This window comes from Astatotilapia calliptera, chromosome 11, assembly GCF_900246225.1.
Source record: "Astatotilapia calliptera chromosome 11, fAstCal1.2, whole genome shotgun sequence".
Taxonomy (NCBI): domain Eukaryota; kingdom Metazoa; phylum Chordata; class Actinopteri; order Cichliformes; family Cichlidae; genus Astatotilapia; species Astatotilapia calliptera.
The window spans coordinates 12339475-12362417 of record NC_039312.1 but is presented as its reverse complement, the minus strand read 5'-3'; the positions used below and the strand labels follow the sequence as shown (position 1 = coordinate 12362417).

At 40.8% G+C, this 22943-nt stretch overlaps 2 protein-coding genes across 4 annotated transcripts; one reads left to right on the top strand and one right to left on the bottom strand.

Annotated features, from left to right (window-relative positions):
- The first annotated feature begins 10 nt into the window (after window positions 1–10).
- On the top strand, window positions 11–22926 carry hpn (hepsin). Of its 2 annotated transcripts, XM_026183735.1 has the most exons (13): window positions 11–408; window positions 2199–2341; window positions 10531–10638; window positions 10819–10860; window positions 11075–11204; window positions 11291–11410; window positions 11600–11640; window positions 11927–12092; window positions 12405–12595; window positions 13502–13597; window positions 13856–13998; window positions 14182–14346; window positions 21397–22926. In XM_026183735.1, exons 2-13 carry the CDS (start codon window positions 2305–2307, stop codon window positions 21439–21441), a joined length of 1284 nt encoding a protein of 427 aa, XP_026039520.1. In that variant the 5' UTR covers window positions 11–408; window positions 2199–2304; the 3' UTR covers window positions 21442–22926. The 2 variants fall into 2 exon arrangements, with proteins under 2 accessions (XP_026039520.1, XP_026039518.1); XM_026183733.1 differs by lacking the exons at window positions 11–408; window positions 2199–2341 and having other exon boundaries at window positions 7254–10638.
- LOC113031561 (uncharacterized protein C14orf93) lies at window positions 16609–18266 on the bottom strand. 2 transcript variants are annotated; one of them, XM_026183738.1, is made up of 5 exons: window positions 17926–18266; window positions 17546–17843; window positions 17098–17415; window positions 16933–16991; window positions 16609–16843 (listed from the first exon to the last, which is right to left on the bottom strand). In XM_026183738.1, exons 2-5 carry the CDS (start codon window positions 17672–17674, stop codon window positions 16735–16737), a joined length of 615 nt encoding a protein of 204 aa, XP_026039523.1. In that variant the 5' UTR covers window positions 17675–17843; window positions 17926–18266; the 3' UTR covers window positions 16609–16734. The 2 variants fall into 2 exon arrangements, with proteins under 2 accessions (XP_026039523.1, XP_026039524.1); XM_026183739.1 differs by having other exon boundaries at window positions 17546–17694.
- Window positions 22927–22943: the final 17 nt, after the last annotated feature.

The window sequence follows — 22943 nt, the reverse complement described above, 5'->3', positions numbered from 1 at the left end:
CACTCGTGCCCCTCTCTTGTGCGCAGATGACCGCTCGCAGGACGACCACAGCACACGCACACACAGAGCGACGAAACTAAAAGTTTGTTTTAATTCGTCCAAATGTTCCTCTCTCTCCAGTTAGAAGCGAGCTCTGGTGGTTTTGGTTGACAGGAAGAGCTGTCGTAGAAAACGGCTATTTACTGTTTTTTCTTCGTCTTCTTTGTTGGGGTCAGTAACCTGTGGAGAGAGCAAAAAAAGGGGGGGAAGGATTTACTTGGCAAAAGCTCGGAAAGTTTTGGATTTATCCGTGTTGGCGTTTAAAATTGCTATCCAATTTCTTCCTATTAGAGGTTTTATGGGCCTTCTTTTGATTTGTACATCTTTTTAAAGCGAAAGGCTCCACCTGTAGCTGAGGAAAACAGACAGGTGAGTCATTGTCTGGAAGGCGATTTGAATGGTGTCTTTAAGCCTTGTTGGTTATTAGCAGTCACGCTCATTTCGTTTTCTCCTTAAGGAGTTAACCTTGCTCAAGTTATTTGAAATAGTCTAAACTAAAGTTGGCAGTGATATTTTAATTATTTAAAGTTTATATGGCGAGCTTCTTAAAATGCCCTTGGGTCTGTTTAACCTGTTTAATCAGTGACACTCAGCGGTTTAAATTAGTCTCCAATACTCACTGCCAATATTAGCCTACAAACAAACACTTTTCAAACGTCACAGCACAGGTTTTACATTGTGATGTATAGAATGGCAATGGGATAGACTTTTATACAGCCAGGATACATTACTTTAAATGAGATCTTCAGATCTCAGCGATCTCATTTGTATGTTGTATGTATGTTGTGCTTTTTCAAAAGCAGCAAAAATTGTAACTAATTTTTAAATGACCATCATCCACTTATCTGTTATTACGCACATGTAATTACACTCACTAGCCACATTTTTAGGTCCTTGGCAGCAAACCGATGCATTTAGGCAGGCAGACGTGGTTAACACAACCTGCTGAAGTTCAAACCAAGCATCAGATTAGAGAAGAGGAAGGATTTAAGTGACTTTGAACGTAGATTGTTGTTGATGCCAGATGGACTGATTTGAGTATTTCAGAAACTGCCGATCTGCTGGGATTTTTCCAACTCAACTATCTCCAGGGTTTGCTGGGAATTGTCAGAAAAGTAGAAAATGTCCAGTGAGTGACAGTTCTGTGAGAGAAAATACCGTGTTCATGTCAGAGGTCAGAGGAGAATGACCAGACTGCTTTGAACTGATAGAAAGGAAACAGCAACTCAGATAACCACACATTACAACGAAGGTATGCAGAAGAGAATCTCCAAACTTGTCAAACCTCGAAGCAGATTGGTTAATAACAGGAAGTCGAGATTTCAATTCACACAGGCTTATCCTGTGTGTTGTAATCTAAAGCTGGATAATAGGAGACTGAAAAAACATTATCTGGATTGATGAGTCTTGATTTCTGCTGATAGGGTCAGAATTTGGTGTTGCGTGGATCCACGCTGCCTTGTTTTATATGTTCTGGTCGATGGTGGTGGTATAATGATGTGGATTATCTTAATAATGAATATTATAATAATGAACCATGTTGCAAAGTTCAGATCATCTCAGCCTGGTTTCTTGAGCACTGCAATGAGTTCATGGTACTCAGATGGCCTCCACAGTCACCAGATCTCAATCCAACAGAGTGCCTTTTTGGGATGTGATGAAACAGGAGATTCCTAGCAGCCATCAAGTCTGCAGCAACTGTGTGATGCTGTCGAGTGGATATGGACCAAATGTTTCCAACAAATTGTTGAATCTATGACATGAAAAATTAAGGCAGTAGTGAAGGCAAAAGTGGATTTAATCTGGTACTAGCAAGGTGTACCTAATAAAGTGGCAAGTGAGGGTGTAATTCATAGTCGAGCCCAATGTAACAGGAACTTGTTGGAAAGCCTGGATGGGTGTGGGTCTTGGGTATAGAGGATAGACATACATCCTCCGAATTAAACAAAGTCAGTGACTAACAGCTGCTGTAACATCTCAGAGTTTCAGGAATTAATTGAAAATATAAAGATCAGATGTTTTAGAGATCATAAAATTTATCAAAGCAGGTTTTGAGTGAATTGTTTCTGCCCAAAGATAGACTATAGTACAATATTATACTACCCGCTTTATCGATTTTTTATCTTTTTTACACAATCCTATCAATGTCATGCTGCCAGACAAAAGGGAGCACCAAGGACTTGGACCATCTGCCTCAAGGAGTCAAGGAGAGGAAGAGAAAGGAAGAAACTGCCGCTGTCGACTGTTGCTTCCTGTTGTGCACAAATGTATGCTGAAAAATTTGTGACTGAAGGAAAGATGGGTGAGTGCGCATGTGAAATATACAAGTCTTTGCAGTCTTATCTCCTGCCTTTCACACACACACACACACACACACACACACACACACACACACACACACACACACACACACACACACACACACACACACACACACACACACACGCGCATGCATGCATGCATACATATCTGAAGATTGAAATGCTGCGCTGGTCATGCTGCAGCCCATGCTGCCTACTTTCTGTGTCTGGGAAGAGACATCAGTCCACATGACAGTTAACCATTAACTGCTTTTTGCAAAGCTGGCTGTCTCTATGATAGTCACTGGAGTTATTTTTGAGGTTCTTTTAGGGTGAAAAACATATACTTGAACTGGCTGATGTTTTTCTCTTACAACAAGAATAAGCACCCAACCCAAGTAGAAATCTGATATGTCAAAGTCCTTTGCACACTAGCACGGTAAACTGTAACACAATATACTAACTGCAATAACAACATCATCCCTTGGCAATCGTAAACTAACTACTTACTGTAACCTTAGTTCTCTTGTTTTATTCCAACAGCATCAGGGAAAACCAACATTAAAAAGAAACCAGAGACTCCACATGTCCTCCTGTCTTTTGGTATTAGCTAAAATGTGATGTGGCACAGTTTTATACGCAAGTTTTACAGCTGCAAATGACTTGACTGTAATTTATGGAAGGAAAGATAAGATTATTTGCCATGTTATTGCTGAAAGGCACTTGTGTCAGTATGAACTGTGACATTCTGTTTGTGATGTCTACATAAATATGTGACCTTTCAAGAGCTCTTATCATTTTAATCCTAAAACAGTACTTTAACACTGTTTTTATCTCTTTTAAATGTGCTACTTATAAGTTGCTTTCCTTACCTTACACGAGGCACAGCTTTCCAGCATTGAAGCCGATAGTCTCCCAGGAAATGAAGTTTTCCTTAAAATGATTTCCACATCTTCCTCGGTTCTTCTCCTTCGGCAAGGCTTTGCTGTAATTTACTTTCTGTGTTTCAGCATGGGTTTGCGAACCACTAATGCCTCACAGAAAAGGCGTCCACCCAAACACAGGCTGCGTCTTTAATGTGTGTAATTATATGGAAAACACACTTCATCTTAGGTGTGTCACATATGTTGGGGCTAATTTTGTTTTTGTCTGAGCTAAGATTAGGTGGTACGTCATCAGCTTTCAGAGGCAATCTGTGTTTGTCTCAACCTCTACATGATTATATACCACGTAAGTGTGAATAAGTAAAGAAAAGGAAATATGCACATGCGTGTAAGCACACTCTTCTCATAGGATAGTGTGTCTGTCTTATTAGATTAATATTTCCTGTGTTCGTGTTTAATTTTAGTCTTGTGTGATAATGGCCGCTACATGTATGACTCATAGCTCGTGTTGTAACTTTAGCTGTGTGTGAGGTCTCTTTCTGCTCCTGTACTGTTATTATCCCACTCCTACTGTACCACACCTAGGCTTACTTGATGATGGACATTCCTCTGTTCGTTTTGCGAACCCCTTAAACCTTTTTCCTATTTATATTGCAGGGGATGTGTTTGTTGAAGCAAGATCAGACCTGTTTTGATGAACCAGTTACATAAATATCTGATCTTCCTGGTTTCCCCATGTCCAAATGTCGCTGCTTAGAGGATAAAGGATGATACATTAGATGCTGACAATGCAGTAAGGAATGGAGAGGGTCAGCAGACCTAATAAACATTAGCATAGCACAGGGGTGTGAAACATAAGGCAGGGGGGCTGAAATTGGACAGACTGCGATCCGGCCCACTGAACAGCTTTTAAAAATGTGACGGAGGGCAGATATTTTTACTTTAACTGTAGTTTAAATAGGTTTTTATAGTTTTTCCTACTGATAAAAGTCCCACCCACATTTTTTTTTACAATAGGTTCACAGCAAAATAAAGAAATTAATTATCAGATTTTTTTTCTGTAAGCAAGGTCCATAAAGACATGGATGAGCGAGTTTAGTGTGGAAGAACTTGACTGGCCTGCACAGAGTCCTGACCTCAACCTAACAGAACACCTTTGGGATTAGAGCAGAGACTGTGAGCCAGACCGTCTCGTCCAACATCAGTGTCTCACCTCAGAAATGTATTTCTGGAAGAATGGTCCAATAAATACACTTATAAACCTTGTGGAAAGCCTTCTGAGACAAGCTGAAGCTGTTATAGCTGCAAAGGGTGGGCTGACATATTCAATTAAATTCTTCATTATTGATTAAGAATGGGATGTCTCTTAAATTCATGTGCATGTGAAGGCAGATGAGTGAATACTTTTGGCAGTATAGCGTATCATAAAATGCACTGTGGTAACATGACAGTAGTCATGTGGTGTGGTGTTTTTGTGTTTTTTAACTTGGTTTAGGGAGGCTTAACCTGTCATCTGGTGCATAGCTGTTGCTTTTTAACCAGCAGTCAGATGCTACATGCGATGTTAAAAGTATAACGTCCAACATCCCACAGAATGACTAACATGTGACTCATGATTGAGAACAGACATTGGAAACTATAAAAGAGTTTGTGGATGATCTGCACGTCTCTGTGGATTGGTCATGTACTATATTATGATTCATTCTTACCCTTATTTGCCATAAAGACAACAAACCATGGCAACAATCTATCCAGACACACTTCGTAGCAGCTATAAATTTGGAATTCATGGTAAAATTACACCAAAACAGTGATGTTGCTAATACACACTAACTAAAATGTTTTTGTTGACTAAGCTTGTTGTTAGCAAGAGCTCAGGGCTCAGACTTTGTATCTTGTAAAAACTTTTGTTAGTAGCTTTTATGTTTGGGTTAGCTGTCAAGATAAATGAACAGGATTTGCTAGTGCGTTCTTTCAGGGTAGCATATATTCCTAATATCATTCATATGGACTACACTCAGTGCTTTATAGGAACATTAACTATTTTAATCCAATCATCGACTATAAGACCACAGCGATTTCAGAAAGCCCTGCCTCATAATACACACATTGACATGTATACCCACACACACAAGAGAAAAGTGGGTCTCAGGTAGAGGTAGATACAATGGAGAGCTTGTTCTGACCTGCTTTGTGATTAGGAAAATGGCATGTGGGGAAGTATAGCTGGAAAAAAGAAGGAACGGCCAATATGAGGAACAAGAAGGGTGAGTGGCACCAGTCTAGAGATGTTTCACATGTAAACTGGGTATACTGGAGAGAGAAACAGTTAGAAAGTGACCTTTATTCACATGTAGAATATGATTACATGTAGCTAAACAACAAGTCTATATGATGCTTTGTCATTTCTTCAAACACATTAGATTTATGTGTGGGTGTTGATGGCTGGAGTGTGCAGGTGGCAGGAAACACTATGCCCACTAGTGTGAATTCTCTAGACAGTTACTCTTGTCTCTTGAGTGGGCTGAGCTGGCCATCACATGGAGTTTGTAATAGGAAGATGGAGGGGTATACCTCCTTTAATGTCTGACCTGACTGAGTTAGACATTTTTTGGTCTCACGTCTCTGTTGGATGTCTATCAATGTTCAGGGCTGCAGTGTATTAAAGCAGCAGTAGTGTAGTGGTTCTATCCAGAAATCCCTGTGGGGTTGTGCCAAGAAGGACATCTAATGTAAAAACCAACAACATTTCTTTGTGAAAAGAGAACAGCCAAAAATAGCTTTTTGGCATGTTTTTGTTAGAGCTGAGGTATGGTGGAAAGAAAATGTGAAAGAGCAAACATGGGTCGTTAAGCTTAATCATACATCTCTATACCTCTGTTTCTATCTTCACCATCTCCTTCTGACCTTTGGGTCACAGCTGTTACTCACAGTTTCAAAGAACAATAACACCATTGTTTAGCTGGATGGGAAGCCTGAGGACAGGAGAGGTGGAGGAGAGGACAGGTATGGAATGGGAGGAGGAGAAGGAAAAAGGTACAAAGAGAAGAGAGGGAGGAGGCAAGAAAGACGTAGGGAGTTTTCAAGCATCTGTGTACAGGTAGAGTTAGTCAGGGAGCAGTATCGGTTTTTGATACCGGCGACACGGGCGGTTGCCCGGGGTGGCATCATGGTGGGGGACGGCATCACGGGCATCGACCAAAAAATAAATAAAATTGCTCGTACTCATGCTGCCTCGACGTCATGCCAGCGCATATTGGGAATGGCATAGGCACCGATCGGTTTTCTATCGCCCATTTGCTGGGAGTAAGGGCGCCCTCCGTTTGCGAGGTGCGCCTGCTGCTTGCGGCACAGGGAGGAGAGGGCGGGGCGGCGGGGGATTCTCTAGCTGGCTGGCTGGCTGGAGCGGCGTCTAATAACCAACTCGCAAAATAAAACAAAATAAAAACAAAACAACAAACACGAAAACACCAGACATCATGATACAGACTTATAATTTGCACCGATGTTTTTTCGAAATTCTATACACGAAAAGTGAGCGCGAGAGCCCTCGGTGCGCCTGCTCGCTGCTGAAGTCAAAGTAAACTATACTGTCGTCTCCGCTACTTACAGTCCAGTATATAGAGAGACGAGACGACGAGGCTCCAGTTACAGCAGTGCAAGTAAACAAACAATAAATATAAGAAGAGTAAGAAAATAAACATATACATTAGGAAAGGGATCAATGACAATTTAAAATTTATAATTTACAGTTTGAAGATTTAAAGTCTTACACACAACCCTTCGAAAGGGTCAAAAGCTCTTTCCAAATAGAGCACATTTCATTCATAATGTTGTAAATCCAAGCCCATAATGTATTATTATGTATTCATGATTTGAATCCCGGGTTGTGCGAAATCCAAGAAATAAACCCTAGACAAAGCATATCTGTGAACTAAGGTGTAGGTCTATTAGGTTATGTTGTGGTGATCCTCGAGTTGGGGGATGGGTGTTCATACTGGAGTGCAAAATTAAAACCAATGGAAGATGGACAAGGGAGTGTTCGCCCAGGGCGCCAAACAGGCTAGGACCGCCACTGTCAGGGAGAGGTTATGTTGTGCAGTGTGAGGAGTTAGCAGAGTAGAAGGTTAAGGTCCCTGGATCAGCAAGTCTACACAACTGTCACGTTTCTTGATAACAACATAAAAATTCAGCAACTGTGGAATTGAACAGTCTCACTATATTTTCTTTTTAATGCAGTTTAATGCAATTTTTAAGATTTTTTAAAATTTTGCTGTTACACTTCTGCTGATCACATACTGGACAGAAAAATCCACATAAAGTCAGTACCTGTGGGGCAGGAGGGCTGATGGGGAGTAGATCTAATAAGAAAACCATTTAAGAACCCTTTAAAATGACCTGATCATGTTTGTTTCAGTGACATGTGTAGGCCAACTCAATGTGTCTGAGCCACAGATGTCAGGCATGAACTCTGGAGGTCAGAACCGCCCACCAAAGGGTCCTTTTGATGGATTTGCAGTTTGAAAATTGCAGAGGACACAGGCATAATTTTCATACTGTTCACTGTTATTAAGAATGAGTCACATCATAAGACAGATTGTCTAAACTGTTAATTTATCCAAACTAGTGTTCTGAAGTATCATTAGGTTTATCCATCATCTGCCATACTACATCAAAGTAAGGTAGTCAAGCAAAGGAGCCAGGGTGACATGTAAAGACTAAAAATATGCAGAAAAATTAGACATATTGTTGAAAGTGCACTCATTACTCAGACATCTTGAAATGGTTATCATGTTTAGGGAATGTCATGGTAATTTCTGGGCTTTGTTATGAACTGTTCTCTTTTAAAAGTGGAACGATTGTACAGCATGCATCTTTAATGACTTAAAAAACAATAATTGAGTGCACAAGTTTGTATTTATTTTGGAGTTACACAGACTCCCACTAATATTGATTAAATGTCTATTAGCAGCGTGCACCTTGACCAGATGCTTTTTACAATCATAAACAAGCTTTGGCATAATTCTGGCTGGACATGTGACCACTCTTCACAGCAGAAGAGTTGGTTGGTTTCCTGACATTGAACTGGCCTTTAAACACAGAACACAGATTTTCAATAGGATTAAGATCTGGAAGTTCATTCCAGACACGTAATGGGCCATTTCTCAACTACTGCGGAGTACAGGATCTTCAGTTTAAGCAATTGCATGTAAGTACAAGTTATTCTGATATGTCATCACTTTGTCAGTCGGTGCTGAGCAAGAAGGAAGTTCCTTTTCTAAAATTGACATCTTCAAGCTCGAAACTTGTAGCCAAATGCTTTCTGGACAAACATGTTATGATCAGACGAGACAAAGATTGAACTATTTGGCTAAAATGGCAATAAATATGTTTGAGGGTGAAAATGTGAGGTTTTCAAACCTAAGAAAAATGTATGAGCTGTCAAGTATGGTGGTGGTAGCATCATTGCTGTTCTGCTGCCAGTGGTACTGATACATTGGACAAAGTGATGAAAGAACGAAGATGGACTGCCTCCAGGTTCTTCACCTCAAATTATTAGCTAGATGGTTGAACCTATGACACAGCTGAATAGTCCAACAGCACAAGGATCCAGGCACACATCAAAAGTTTTAGGAATGTACAAAGTATAGTAATGTTAAGCTTCTGAAATGGCTTTTTCAAAGCCCTGACCTCAAACTTAACTAATATTAGTGTACATATTCAGCTCCTGATGCTGTGTGGATTTGAGAAAATCCAAAAGAAATCGTTCAAATTCTTGTTTTTTAGATACTTTAAAGATGTATGCTGTACAGTCATTCCACTGACTGTACAGCATACGTACAGTGATCAAGGAAATTAATGGAAAGCCTCAAATCACAATGCCCATGATGAGTGTTTGTAAACTTCTGACCACAAGATGTAGGTATCCTTGCATCTGTCCCCATGATCTAAAACGAGCTTAGATCTCTGTATTCCTGTCTTTATTAAACGACTTGAACGTGAAATGACCAGCAATACTTTTAAACACTTGTTCACATAGCTGAGGCTAGAATGCGGTGTTCTTATTATTAAATTCAGGAGTACATTTTAAGGTTCTTTACACTATAAGGTAAAGATGCTACAGTACAGTAAATGACTTGTCAAATTGTGAAGCACTTGTGTACTCAAGTAGCCACTTGACATATTACAGTTTAGTATTTCCATAAGTTTCATCATGGCCAGTTAATAACTATACTAATGCTGGTGTGCTTAAGTATATCATAAGTGAAATATAAGTTGATATAGTCAGTGTGGTTGGGTATTTTATTTATACTTGTATCACTGTGGATGCCAAGGACATGAAGGAGGAGGAGAAGTGGAAGTACAGTAGTAAAGATTTGAAGCTGCAAGTCATCTGATTTTAGATGTGCTGTAGTTATAACCTTGATGAAGATTGTAACGACAGTGGGTTTGTGTAAATGGTTGGTAGTGGGAAGAGACACGGGGAGACATATAATTCACTATAAGGGATTGCATGGCAGACTGACAGTTATCGTAACAAGTTTCTTTATTATTATTTGAGTGAAGTTTAACAAACTTGTCAAAGCAAGAACAGGACTTATGAAACTGTTACAACAAACTGCAGACCAAATGGTTGTAGATCATGACAGTGAGCAACCCGACACAATACCAGGAACTTGAGACTGGCATACTAAAATGCTGTAATACTGTTAGGTTTTCAGTCCATCACATGTGTGCAATGAAAAATGAGTAATTACTCAAGGTCAAGTTGACAAGCTGTTCTCACAGCAGAGAAAAGCAGACAGGAGGGGAAACACTGAGAGCGACACCCCAGTGCAGGTGCAACACAAACAGACAGTACGTGCACTCAGGACAGCTTTGGCACTATATCATAGTTGAAGAGTTTGTTCTTGCTTGGTGGAGAAATCCTAGACTTTAGACTATTGATCAGTAAGTGTCACTTGTACTTTTCAGTTTGTGCCAGGGAATGTGCTGTATGTCTGCTCTCACTGGGGCTTGAGCCATCTCTGTGAGGGTTTGAAGGGCAGCTGGAAAGTAAAAACATGAACTACACAGCAGCTACGCAGCTAGTATAGCTCACTATTTACTCTTTTAGATTTCATCACCTTTTCAGCAAAGTGTATTTGTTGGTGTGTCATGTAACGTTAAAAGCTGGAGTGCTGCACAAGCATGTTAGCATGCGAGCTTTTGTGCTTGTCAGTGTGTTGCTGTGCAAAGATGCTTTTATATTATCCTCTGCTATTTTATGTATGCTTGTTTGTGTGTCCTCAAATGTGTGTGTGCAGGGAGCAGGGGCATCTCTCTGACCTGTGTACTGACCCCCTGTCGGGTAATTGGAGTGTGTGTAACGCTGATGACCTTGGGAGCCATTGGAGCAGCCGTTTGGGCCGTAGGTCAGACTGCAGTTCTTGCACACCTACACACATTTGGTTCAAAAGTGTTGACGAACATAATCTGTTATTGTTGATATTTCAAGCAGTTGATATTCTGTGCTCTGTGCTCTGTCTGATGATGCAAATGCTTTCATTGTTTGCTGTAACAGACTGATGTGCTGTTTTTATTAAACTTTGTAGTTACATATTGCACAATGGAGGAAGACATAGAACAGTATGATGGTGAGTCTACTGATAGCTTTGAATGTATGTCTTTCTTTCTTTTTTCTTCATTCTTTAATTAGTGATACCGTCAGAACCCCCCCCCCCCCCCCCCCCCCCACACACATATATATATATATATATATATATATATATATATATATATATACTACATTACAGGAGTATGTGCTATTGGACCAGTAGTTTTAAAAGTTGCTCTTACAACTCCCCACAGTTCAGGTAAATTCACCTGACCAGCATCTCAGAGTCTTCGACTCCACTCACAGGAGGTGGCGTCAGGTGTGTTCCTCCCCAGTTGATGAACTGCTAGCTAGCATCAGCTGTGAAGAAGTGGGATTTGTCAGGTGTGGTAATTTCACAGTTGTATCTCGTTGTTTCAGTGTGACACACTGTCATCCTCGGGACTAATGTGTGCGCGTGCTTGTTTCAGCGTGGTGAATTACTCAGTCACAGCCGTGTCAGAGGCCAGCGGCGATGCTGGAGACTTCTTCTGCGTCAGACAGGAAGAGCTCAGCTATGGCAAGAAAATCAAAGACTCTTTGTATCCATGGTAACGCATACACCTGAGTGGCTGTCTGTCAGCGGTCTGCCCTTCTACTACACTGTCCTCTCTGTTGCTCTTCCTGTCTCTTCTTTCACTCGTCTTCTCTGTTAACATAGAGGACAGCCGAACACTGGCTTCAGTTTTTGGATGTTTTCTGTGTCAGGTTGTTACTAACTCTGTCCGTCTTTGTTTCAGTGACTGTGAAAGCCGGGAAGTTCTCACACTGTTGTGCCAAGGTAAGATCGCAGATCTCCACTCATTCTGTCTGACACACTGGCCCACTTTATACACCGACACCCAACACCAACACTGTTTTCACCCCGGTGTGTAGAGCTCCCAGACACAGTCTGTTCTTGTCTTCTTTCTACTAATCTCACATGTATTTATTAAGCTATTGTCTGCTTTGTTTACTTTTTTAAATGGAGCTATTCTCATTGATTTCTTGTCCATAATATATCAGTCTTTCAACTAGAGTTTAAAAAGTAACTGGTCTTTTTCCTCACTGTTACTATCTTAAACCAGACTGCGGCAGACGTAGTTTTGCGGCAGACCGTATAGTGGGTGGTGTGGACGCCAGGCACGGCAGCTGGCCTTGGCAAGTCAGTTTGCAGTACGATGGTGTTCATCAGTGTGGAGGATCCATTATCTCAGACCGCTGGATTGTTTCTGCAGCTCATTGCTTCCCAGAGTAAGTGAAACAGATAGATTTAACACAGAAACAACAGCTTGATGGATTATTGTAGCTTTTTGGAAAATCCAAGGCATACATGAAAGTTTAATAAATTTGTACAGACAGTTTGAATGAAACTGTAATTTTACTTCTATGAAAAGTTCATTTTCAACATAGCTGTGTGTGTATTTTGCCCTCGCCACATAGGGACAATCATCAGACTGCTCTGCCTGCTGTTTTGTTTAACGTAGTGTTTGCATGTAAATTTAGATGTTTGTGTGCATAAAAAAACACATCACAGCTCTCCTATTTTTGCTCTTCTAATGCTAGGCGGTATCGCTTTGTTAATCGCTGGCGTGTGCTGTTGGGCTCCATCTACAATAAACCTGTCAATGCCAACGTAGCGGAGGTTAAGACCATTGTTTACCACAGCAGCTACCTGCCCTTTGTAGATGCTAACATTGACGACAACAGCAGAGACATCGCTGTCCTGGCCCTCACTCAGCCTCTCACTTTCAATGGTAGGACGCATTTGCACATCATCAAAATCTGCCTGGTTTCAGTAACTTACCTCCTAAATTTGATCCAACATAATTGTTTCAGGATAAAAAAAATTGCAACTGTTGGTTGTTCCTGATGCTTTAGGGTGACACTAAAACTTAAACAAGCACTGTGTGCAGAATATTTTACATATTTTAAAAACATATATATATACATACATACATACATACATACATACATACATACATATATATATATATATATATACACACACACACACACACACACACACACACACACACACACACACACACACACACACATCTTGGTAATGTGATAGACTAGAATTACTACAATCAATTAGTTACAAGATTTTAGGGGGGGAGAAAATAAATATCAGAGCATAAACAGTATTTATACTGAATAAAATACTGGAAAAAGTATCAAACAACTCACTCAAAATTCTGAAATATGAAATAATTAATCACAGGTTTTTAAAAATCTAATGTGACGATACCTTATAGGCACTGAACTAATTACTTCAATTACTCTAATTGAGAAAGACTGCAGATAGGAGATGAAGTGCGTCAGATACTGTTACATCTCTGTGCTGTCATCTACTACAAGTGTTATTCCAGTACATCATGTCTGACATCTAGTGTTCAACATTTAGAACTGCAAAAAAAGAAAAGAAAAGATGGAAACACTTTGGGTGATGTCAACAAGCAAGCATGAATGAAAGGGGAACAGCTGAGGGGTTTGGGGGAATCAAGTAAGAGGGAAGGTAGGAATGGCTGGCTTTCTTCAGGGGGTGACATGAGTTAATGAAATGTGACAAAATCAACTGCCTGCTATTTTCATTAAATGTATGCATTTGTTTTGTTAATAAATATTTGTTTGTGTTTCATGTTTGTCTCTGTGTGTAGAATACATCCAGCCTGTTTGCCTACCTGCATATGGCCAAAGGCTGATAGATGGACAGATGGGAACAGTGACAGGCTGGGGAAATGTAGGGTACTATGGTGAGTATACGTTACATTAGTTATTGATAAATTTGGTAATATTTCTATAGAACGTCGTCTTCTTGCATTCAGTCGTTGTTTTTGTATTTAAACTTATCATATTTTGCATGAATACTGCGGTGCACTAAATAACAATAACATAAATATAATGGGAAAGGTTTCAGTAGCGTGACGATAACAACTATTCATACGTGACTGTTTATATTCAGGTAAAAACACAGTTGCTCATATTTAAATTTTGATCATTCTAAACTATAGGCCATCTAGCAGATGTTCTACAGGAAGCCAATGTCCCCATCATCAGTGACGCCGTCTGCAATGCTCCTGACTACTACGACAACCAGATCACTACTAGTATGTTCTGTGCTGGCTATGAGAAAGGAGGCACTGATGCCTGTCAGGTCAGATTGTGCTCATGCAGCATTTCTGTCTACTTTTGTTTAGTCTGATAAGTCCTTCTTTTACTGGCATGAATATAAATTGGCATGCGTACTGGTTTGATGTTATATCAGTGTCATGCATGTGATTTTCTCTTATATTTTCCCATGGGTAGTTAAAATGTGAGTGTGTGTCTGTTGTTTTAGGGAGATAGTGGTGGACCCTTTGTGGCTGAAGACTGCTTGTCCAAGACCACTCGATATCGTCTGCTAGGAGTAGTGAGCTGGGGAACTGGCTGTGCCATGTCCAAGAAACCTGGTGTCTACACAAGAGTGTCCCGATTTCTGCCCTGGATATCCTCAGCCATGAGGGTAAGAGTCCTGCCATTTTTCATTTCATCGGACACTGCATAAAAACTGTCTGTGCAGCCCCATCCACTCAGCCAAATCTCCTTCAGTCCCAGCACTTTCGATCTTAATTGTTTGCAACATGTGATGTTCACTTGTGCAAGAATGAATCACTTGCAGGGGATGGGGTTGGAAGTCTGAACACATCTAATTAGCATCTGAAAAGGAGTGACTACATTCGCTCACATTCTGTCACTGGAAGAAGCCACCAAGAAATATCACTTGTGATTTGTCATAAATACTGATCCACTGTTATACAGGCTTAGGTAAACACCTTCATAATCACAAGTCTGTGTCAAAAGAGACTTGTCAGAAGCCTCTGGACTACACATTCCTGATTTATATTTGTATTGCAGTTGCACTATATTGCATTGATAGAAATCATTGACTTCAGGTGTCAATGATTCTACTTTTATGGCCACAGGTGTGTAAACCAAGCCCCGAGGCATGCAGACTTCTACAAACATTTGTGAAAGGATGAGTCGCTCTCAGTGAATTCCAGTGTTTTATTGTGATAGGGTTCCACCTGTGAAATTTCCTCTCTATTAAATATTCCACAGTCAGCTGTTAGTGATATTGTAACAATATGGAAGTGATTGGGAAACAACAGCAACTCTCTTTGGGGGAAAGAAGATTATGGCATTGGGTTGTTTTTCAGGAATTGGGCTCAATTTCTTAGTTCCAATGAAAGGAAACCTTAATGCTTCAGCATACCGAGACATTTTGGACAATTTCATGCTCCCAGCTTTCTGGGAACAGTTGGGGATGGCCCCTTCCTGTTCCAATATGAATCTGCACCAGTGCACAAAGTGAGGTCCATAAAGACATGGATGAGCGAGTTTAGTGTGGAAGAACTTGACTGGCCTGCACAGAGTCCTGACCTCAACCCGACAGAACACCTCTGGGATGAATTAGAGCGGAGACTGTGAGCCAGGCCTTCTCGTCCAACATCAGTGTCTGACCTCACAAATGTGTTTCTGGAAGAATAGCCAAAAATTCCCATAAACACGCTCCTAGACGTTGTGGAAAGCTTTCCCAGAAGAGTTGCAAAGGGTGGGCCAACATCATATTAAACCCTATGGCTTAAGAATGGGATGTCCCTCAAGCTATTGTGCATATGAAGGCAGACAAGCAAGTACTTTTGGCAATAATGTTCCCAGACCTACGAACTGGTGGGTTTACTTCTGACATCCTCAGGCCTGTAAATCTGCAGTTACACCCAAGACTATATATTTATGTTTCCTGTGAGCAGAAAGTGAAAATATGCAAATACAGCGGAAACTACTGGATCAGTTAGTAATAATAAAGTAGATTTTTATAGCACCATCAACATGATCTCATACACACACAAACACACACGCGCAAAAACACAATAAAGAGCAAAGTCAGCTTGAATAAATAGGCAAGCATAAAACTTAAAACAACACTCACTTTATCTCACAAAGTGTTTCATGGAGTGACACAGTGGTGCAGCAGTTAAAAACCTGTTTTATGGTATTGCTTTTAGGTATTTGACTAGGGAAAGGGGTATGCAACTATTGCAAACATGAATATGTGCCGTCCTCCATGGACCCTCAATGTGGTTGAACATTAACTGGTTGAAAAGTGGGCTGGAACAGTGGTGTTCACCACAAACGAGAGAAGCGCGAGAGACATATCAAAAACATAAAGCATGAAAAGAACAGACACAATGGACACTATTTCACTTCTGCTCTTTCTGTGTTCTAACTTTGCTCTTCTCTGCTGCTGGCAACGACCAATAACAGCACTAACAAGAGTAGTCCACAGGCCAGTCATGTATGACCATAATCAGCTACAACATGTAGACAGCAGTCCTCAGAGTGGTCTCTAGGATGTGACCACCATTGAACCATGTTGATGCCTGAACATTGCCACAAAGTTCTTGGTTAAATCCTGCTGGTTGCTTCTTCTTACGATTTTCCAGAACCCAACAATATATTTGTCGGGTTAATTTCAAACTGGCAGCAGGTTTGGATAAGAGAGTGATTTCCTGCAGCTTTGTAATGGATTTGCTTGTCATCCTATGTCAACTGTGACAATGATTAAGAAAATGGATGGATAATTGTGTGATAAAAAAATAAAACAACTGCTGTATCTCAGAGGCTTGATGATCTCCTGAGAGGAAAAATTGAGACACTAAAAGGAAAGAATGGACTGTTGTACATCGGCTTCATGTCATACTGTGATAGAGAGGCTCAGGACCAGTTCAAAAGAGCATTTCCTTTTAATTTCAGCTCTGCCGTTCTAGTCCCCCCCCCCCATGTATACAGGTCAGTGGTAGTGTGGAGATTGACTTGAGGTGACATTCAGTCAGAGATTTAATTCATTTCATTAGGCCACAGTCACACGGAGGATCTCATTATCCACGCGGTGATTTTCTGGACTTTCAGCTAGAGCGTCGTCCAAAGGAGGCAAGTCTGTGTCATCGGGCGAGCTCAGTCTGTCCAAACACAAAGCAAATACATCATAAAACATACAGCAGGTATTTAAACAGAAAAATGTGTCTCATGCTTTTGTTTTTAAACTTACAGTTCTTCAGTTTTGTAACTAGTGCAGTCGTTCTCAAAGTTGTGATGATTCATAGCTCTCTATAAAAAACACACCAAGACACAAACTGGATTATAATCTTTTTCATCTATATTCTTATAAGGAAGCTTGAGTGCTATGCAGTTGTTAATAAAACCATCACCCAACCTGGGGGATAAGATGCTCTTTGAAATGTTTCTTTGCTGCATCTGGATTGTATGCGTTTGGAGGATTTCTGTCTGAATCCGGTCCAATATGCAGACGTCTGTGATGTGTAGATGTGTATTTTGGATTAGCTTCCAATCTAGCCTGAAGAGTCGCACACAGATCGGTGAGTTCTTTGCTTCGAAAGGAAGGAGGCCTAACAATCCACCCAGCCACCCCTTCAACAGCACCATCCTCCTCCTCGGACATCATATCAATTGTTACACCCCTCCAGAAGTCCAGTTCATCTGCACTGAGGACTCCCTGCCTGGCTTCCAGCAGCTGTAAGCAGAAGCAGTACATACAGTTGTGGATGTGCAACCTCTGTGTGGTGACAGTTTGTGCACTAATGTGACTGAAAAACAGTGCAGCAGTACTGTCAGTGAGTTTAAATCACATCAGATAACTTTACCCTTTTCCTTCTCTGATGGCTGCGGGCTGCAGTCTTCATTGCTTCAGCCTGGGCTGCAAGGTCCGGCTGGCTGTAGCGGAAATTCCTGCGTATGGTCTCATAGTATGTTTTACAGGCAGCTGGAACCATTAAGAGAGCATGTCACAAACCTGGAAACAGACAAAGCTACAGTAAAAGAGTAAAGCACAAACAGTGCTTACATAGAATGGCATCTCTAGCCACGTTGTGCAAATCCGGACTTTCAGCCAGAGCTTGGACCAAATGAGACGTGACTGCCTCATTGTGAGGCGAGCTCAGTCTGCGAAATCCAGATGTTTACACGTCAGCGATCACATTGCGATATATATGTATATATGTATTATACAGCCTGTACAACTTACACGACATAATATCTCACCCTTCTTCGGGATTATAGCGCTTGCGATTTCCCTTGGCGTTATGAAAACGACGCACCGCCTCCTACAAAATAAAACACCATAATTGACTTTATGAACAAACTCTCTCATCCAGCTGTTCCCAGCTCGTCAGATGTGCTAGTCGTTTAGAGCTTAGCAGTTAGCGGTGGCTTCTCTCTGCCTCTCCTGCTCGGGGTGTTTGTGCGGCTCTCCTCTGCCTCCTTAACGCACACGCCGCATACATGCACACATACATACCGCAATCTTGGGATTGTGCGCCCGTCTTTTCCTCTTCTCCTCCACACAAGCGCGGGAGTTCACTACTTCTTCTAAAGCGGTCATCCTCTCGTCTATGGAGAGCAGCTTTGCGTTTACCGCTGTTAGTTGGTCATTCACATCAGCAGCAAACCGAGCCAGCTGACGAGACAGCCCTCTCACAGCAGTGAGCAGTTTGTGGTCTCTGCTGTCCGGAGCAGCCAGCCCCGGTCTGTGCGGGGAGTTCCCGGCATTGCACGGAAAATCCAAGCCGCCAACACACGGTGTCCTAAATCTACCCAGCCTGTAGTGATGGGTCGTTCGCGAACGAAATGGCTCTTAGAGCCGGCTCTTTGACGTGAACGACGCGAGCCGGCTCCTTATCGCGAGCCGTCACGTGGGTTTTTTTTTTTTTCTTTCTCTCAGCCTCTCTCTCGCACTTTTTTTCCGTTTCACTCTGCACGCGAGCCTTGTGCTTTACGCTGGGCAGAGGGGGGAGGGGCGGTAGTTACACTCAGTAGCACAGGAACAGAGCCAGAGAGAGAGAAAGAGAGGCAGGGACAACAACATTAGAAAGGTATAGTAATCATCCACAACTATTTTCGGTTGCAGATGATAAAGGATTGAGAAAGTTTATTCATGCAGGTCCATATGACAGAGAATATGCATGTTCTTTTAGTTTTCATATTATAATTTATATTTAATTGTGTTGTGGTTTGCAGTGTTTTGTGTTCTTTTCACTTTAAATTTGTGAAAGGAAAAAGCTGAAAATTTAAATAGTTAAAAGTTGAAATGTGAATAGTTGATTTTTGTATTATATGATTTATTTATTACATTTTATGTGGAGTGAATAAATAAAAGTATATTTACGGTGGCCCCTAGAGACAAAGCACATACAAACTTCAAATCACGTACGAACTCTGAAGCATGTACAAACTCCAAAACACGTAAAAACACGTACAAACTCCAAAACACGTAAAAACTCCAAAACACGTAAAAACACGTACAAACTCCGAAGCACGTAAAAACTCAGAAGCATATAAAAACTCAGAAGCACATAAAAACTCAAAACACGTACAAAAGACAACAGAAGTGCTCCAGGATGCTGGGCGCAGTGTTGAGCCTTTGTTATCTTGTGGCTACACAAGCCAGCAAGTACCAACGACCGGATTTGGTGTGTGGTAATAACAGGTAAATGAACTTTTTTTTAAATTATTTGAATATATATATGAGTGCCTGTGTATAAATACACAAACAATACACACATGCTTTCAATTGTGTAATTTAAGTGATCTAGTAGCTCTGCTTTGGAAGTTCAGTTCATGCTAGAAATGTGTTTTGGAGTTTGTACGTGTTTTGTCTCTAGGGGCCACCGCATATATTTATATATAAACATATATAAATAAAACCACTTGTTTTTACGTTAGTAATTCCTTTTGTGCATAATTTTATATTATTGTTAATAATAAATTAATTAAAGCAACAAAACAACCTGAAGAGCCGGTTCGGAGCCGAAAGAGCCGGTTCTTTTTAGTGAGTCGAACCGAAAGAGCCGGCTCTCTAAAAAGAGCCGGAAATCCCATCACTACCAGCCTGACAACTTCTCACCAAGCGGAGAATAACATGCTCATATGGTAATAAGAGACGCTCTTCGCGAGGTTCCTCCAATCACCTGCAAGATCCTGGTCACATGGAAACCTCATCCAATTATATGCGAGGCTAAGGTCACAGGTACTCCCGGCCGGTGTGGCGCCCCCCGCCCCCAACCTCATTTGCATTTTTATAACTTACAGCATTTTCATTTGCGTGTGAAAGCCTCCACCTTACCTGGGTGGTGCCAGGCTTCTCTGACATGCAAAACTAGCTGAAATTCAAGTTCAACATAGATTCCCAGCAGTTCCTGATTTTATGTGCTGCCTACAAATTCCTGATCTCTACCTGCACCTCTGCTGCAATTCACTGTGCTGCTTACTTCAAAACCCCCACTTTCATGTGGTGATGTTCTTATTAGCGTTTTACTGTATTACTTGAATTTTATTATCTTCTAATAATAACAGAAACACAATGGTGGTGTTTACATATGTTGGGCAACATAACCTGCTGAAGTTCAAGAAAACATCAGAATGGAGAAACTGATAGGAAGGCAACGGCCTGTTACAACAGAGGTATGCAGATCTCTGAATGCACACCAGCCACAGGAGTGATGGTGTCACTCCTGCCAGCAAAGAATGGAAAAATTAGACTACACAGGCTCGTCAAAACTTGACATCAGAAGACTGGAAAAACACTGCCTGGCCTGATGAGCCTGCACAATTTGTGAGGTCAGACACTGATGTTGGATGAGAAGGCCTGGCTCGCAGTCTCTGCAGCAATTCATGCCAGAGGTGTTTTGTAAGATTAAGGTCAGGACGTTGTGGAGGTCAGCCTTCCACATTTAACTCGTTCATCCATGTCTTTATGGACCTTGCTTTGTGTATAGTCATGTTGAAACAGGAAGGGATCATCCTCAAACTGTTTCCACAATGTTGGGAGCATAAAATTGTCTAAAATGCCACGGGGCGACCGTGGTTCAGGGGGTTGGGAAGCTCATCTGTAACCGGAAGGTTGCTGGTTCAATCCCCCAGCTCTCTCTGTCCTGATCGTTGTGTCCTTGGGCAAGACACTTTACCGTACTGGTGTTGGCACGATGTGCTTCTGTCAGTCTGTCCCAGGGCAGCTGTGGCTACAACTGTAGTTTGCCTGCACCAGTGTGTGTGAATGAATAGTGGAATGTAAAGCGCTTTGGGTGCCTAGAAAAGCGCTATATAAATGCAGTCCATTATAAAATGTCTCTTTATGTTGAAGCTTTAAGGTTTCCTTTCACTGGAACTAAGGGGCTGAGCCCAATTCCTGAAAAACAAGTTGTTGCAGTTGTTTCCCAATCAGGGATACTTTGTTATAATACCACTAACAGTTAACTGTGGAATATTTAGTGTTACATTGAGACCTGAGAGCGACTCATTTTGTCACAAATGTTTGTCGAAGCAGTCTGCATGTCTTAGTGCTTGGTTATATACCTGTGCCCATGAAATTGATGAGAAGACCTGAAGTTAATGTTTTGGATGGGTTGCTGAATATTGATGTTTTAAGATGAATAGAATGATACAATTAAGAATTTCATCCTGTTATAACATGTTCAATTCTGCTTTTGTTTTTCCTCAGAACTATCAAAACTCACCCGGTGTTCATAAAATGGCACGGACATGAGATTCCTGCTTTCATGTTTCTGCTTTTTCCACTCTTGGATGACAAAATGGACAGTCCCCATAAGTGATACTGTGACTACATAGGTGCTACGACAGGGGGAAACAAGGCTGTGATGTTCCCCTCTCGTCAAGCCTTCCATTCTCACTGAAGCATTTTTCTGAGGATTTTAACAACTCTCTGAGCCTTTACTGTAGAGTGAAAAGTCTGGACACACATGAAGGTGTGACACAGTCACACCTTCATACCGTACATATTATCAAATGTTAACAGAGGCTTATGTCTTTGCAGGGATACACAGACAGAGCCCAGACATGAGGATCTCAAGTGATGAGCTTACTGATTCACTGCAGTAATCAGAACCACTACAGTTTGTAAACTACATTATTTTTCTGACACCATTTTATTTGCATTTCTGTGGAAAAAAAAAGTTACCAGAAGTAAACCTATAAATACAACATCAGTTAATTGCGTACTTATAAGGTCTGTTTGAAGAATTCATGATGTAATTTCAAGCCTCATTTTATGAAATTCTTCTTTATGTGGAGATTTTATTTGTTCGCCCCACACAAGTCACTTTCTTCAGTGTTGGTCTTCCTGCAGCCTTCTACTCAGCAAGCCACAGTGAGTGCACCCTGCATCATCAATTAGTACTAAATACTTAAAGTACTTTGGTCTTAACAGAAAACTAGAGATTCGTGCTAATTAACATGTAGAGAAATCCTGGAGTTTCTGTTTTTTAAACTTAAAACTCATAACAGTCATTTACAGTTCAACCTGTACGTGTGTGATACACGCCATATCTTTTTATATGCAGTAGCTTTACTTTTTTATAATAAAAATAATAATAAATCATACAGATTACAGTTAAAATCAATCAGTTTTTTGTTGTTGCCTTGTAAATATTAGTCAGTGTCTTGTTTATGTAGATGTTTATTTGTGACATTTTACACATGTCTAAAAGACTTGCTGATCTGAAGAGCCAACAGTGCAATACCGACTATAATCATGTTCTTATTAAATATGTACGTTGCAGACTTTTATACTTCTACTTGTGACTTTCAACTTTCAAATGCTAAAGGTGTCCCATCACATTAACTGGTTTTATTCCTCCTACACACATATACGCACACACATTACTGTATATCTTGGTTTTGTTCTTACTTATTAGAGTGGCTGCTGAAAATTGAATTTATACATGACCCAAATAAATGATTCGATATTCTACATCAAGAACATCAACATCTTTTTATGATGTAGGCGTCAGTGGTAAGATTGACTTGTAAACAGATTTTACCAAGCAGGAAGTACTGCAGTTCAATCAAGTCTGTTCAGTCTAATAGTTACTATTTCGGACCACCATGTGGAATAAAATTGTTTTACACTTACAGGATTTATCATGTGCATACTATAAATATTGTAAAATGTAATTGTTGCATTGAGTGTTGCATTGAAATAAAGCTTTAATTGGCCGCAGGCATCTTGTAACAATATTCATTGTTCAT

What these genes read in the sequence shown, in the direction of transcription:
- hpn (XM_026183733.1), top strand. Translation starts at nt 10,491, where the DNA reads ATGTATGCTTGTTTGTGTGTCCTCAAATGTGTGTGTGCAGGGAGCAGG. An exon ending in GGGAAATGTAGGGTACTATG is followed by an intron (nt 13,598 to 13,855) that starts GTGAGTATACGT and finishes TCTAAACTATAG; the next exon opens with GCCATCTAGCAGATGTTCTA. An exon ending in GGATATCCTCAGCCATGAGG is followed by an intron (nt 14,347 to 21,396) that starts GTAAGAGTCCTG and finishes GTTTTTCCTCAG; the next exon opens with AACTATCAAAACTCACCCGG.
- LOC113031561 (XM_026183738.1), bottom strand. Translation starts at nt 17,674, where the DNA reads ATGGTTCCAGCTGCCTGTAAAACATACTATGAGACCATACGCAGGAAT. An exon ending in AAGAGCATCTTATCCCCCAG is followed by an intron (nt 16,992 to 17,097) that starts GTTGGGTGATGG and finishes TGTTTTTTATAG; the next exon opens with AGAGCTATGAATCATCACAA. An exon ending in AGTTACAAAACTGAAGAACT is followed by an intron (nt 16,844 to 16,932) that starts GTAAGTTTAAAA and finishes GTGTTTGGACAG; the next exon opens with ACTGAGCTCGCCCGATGACA.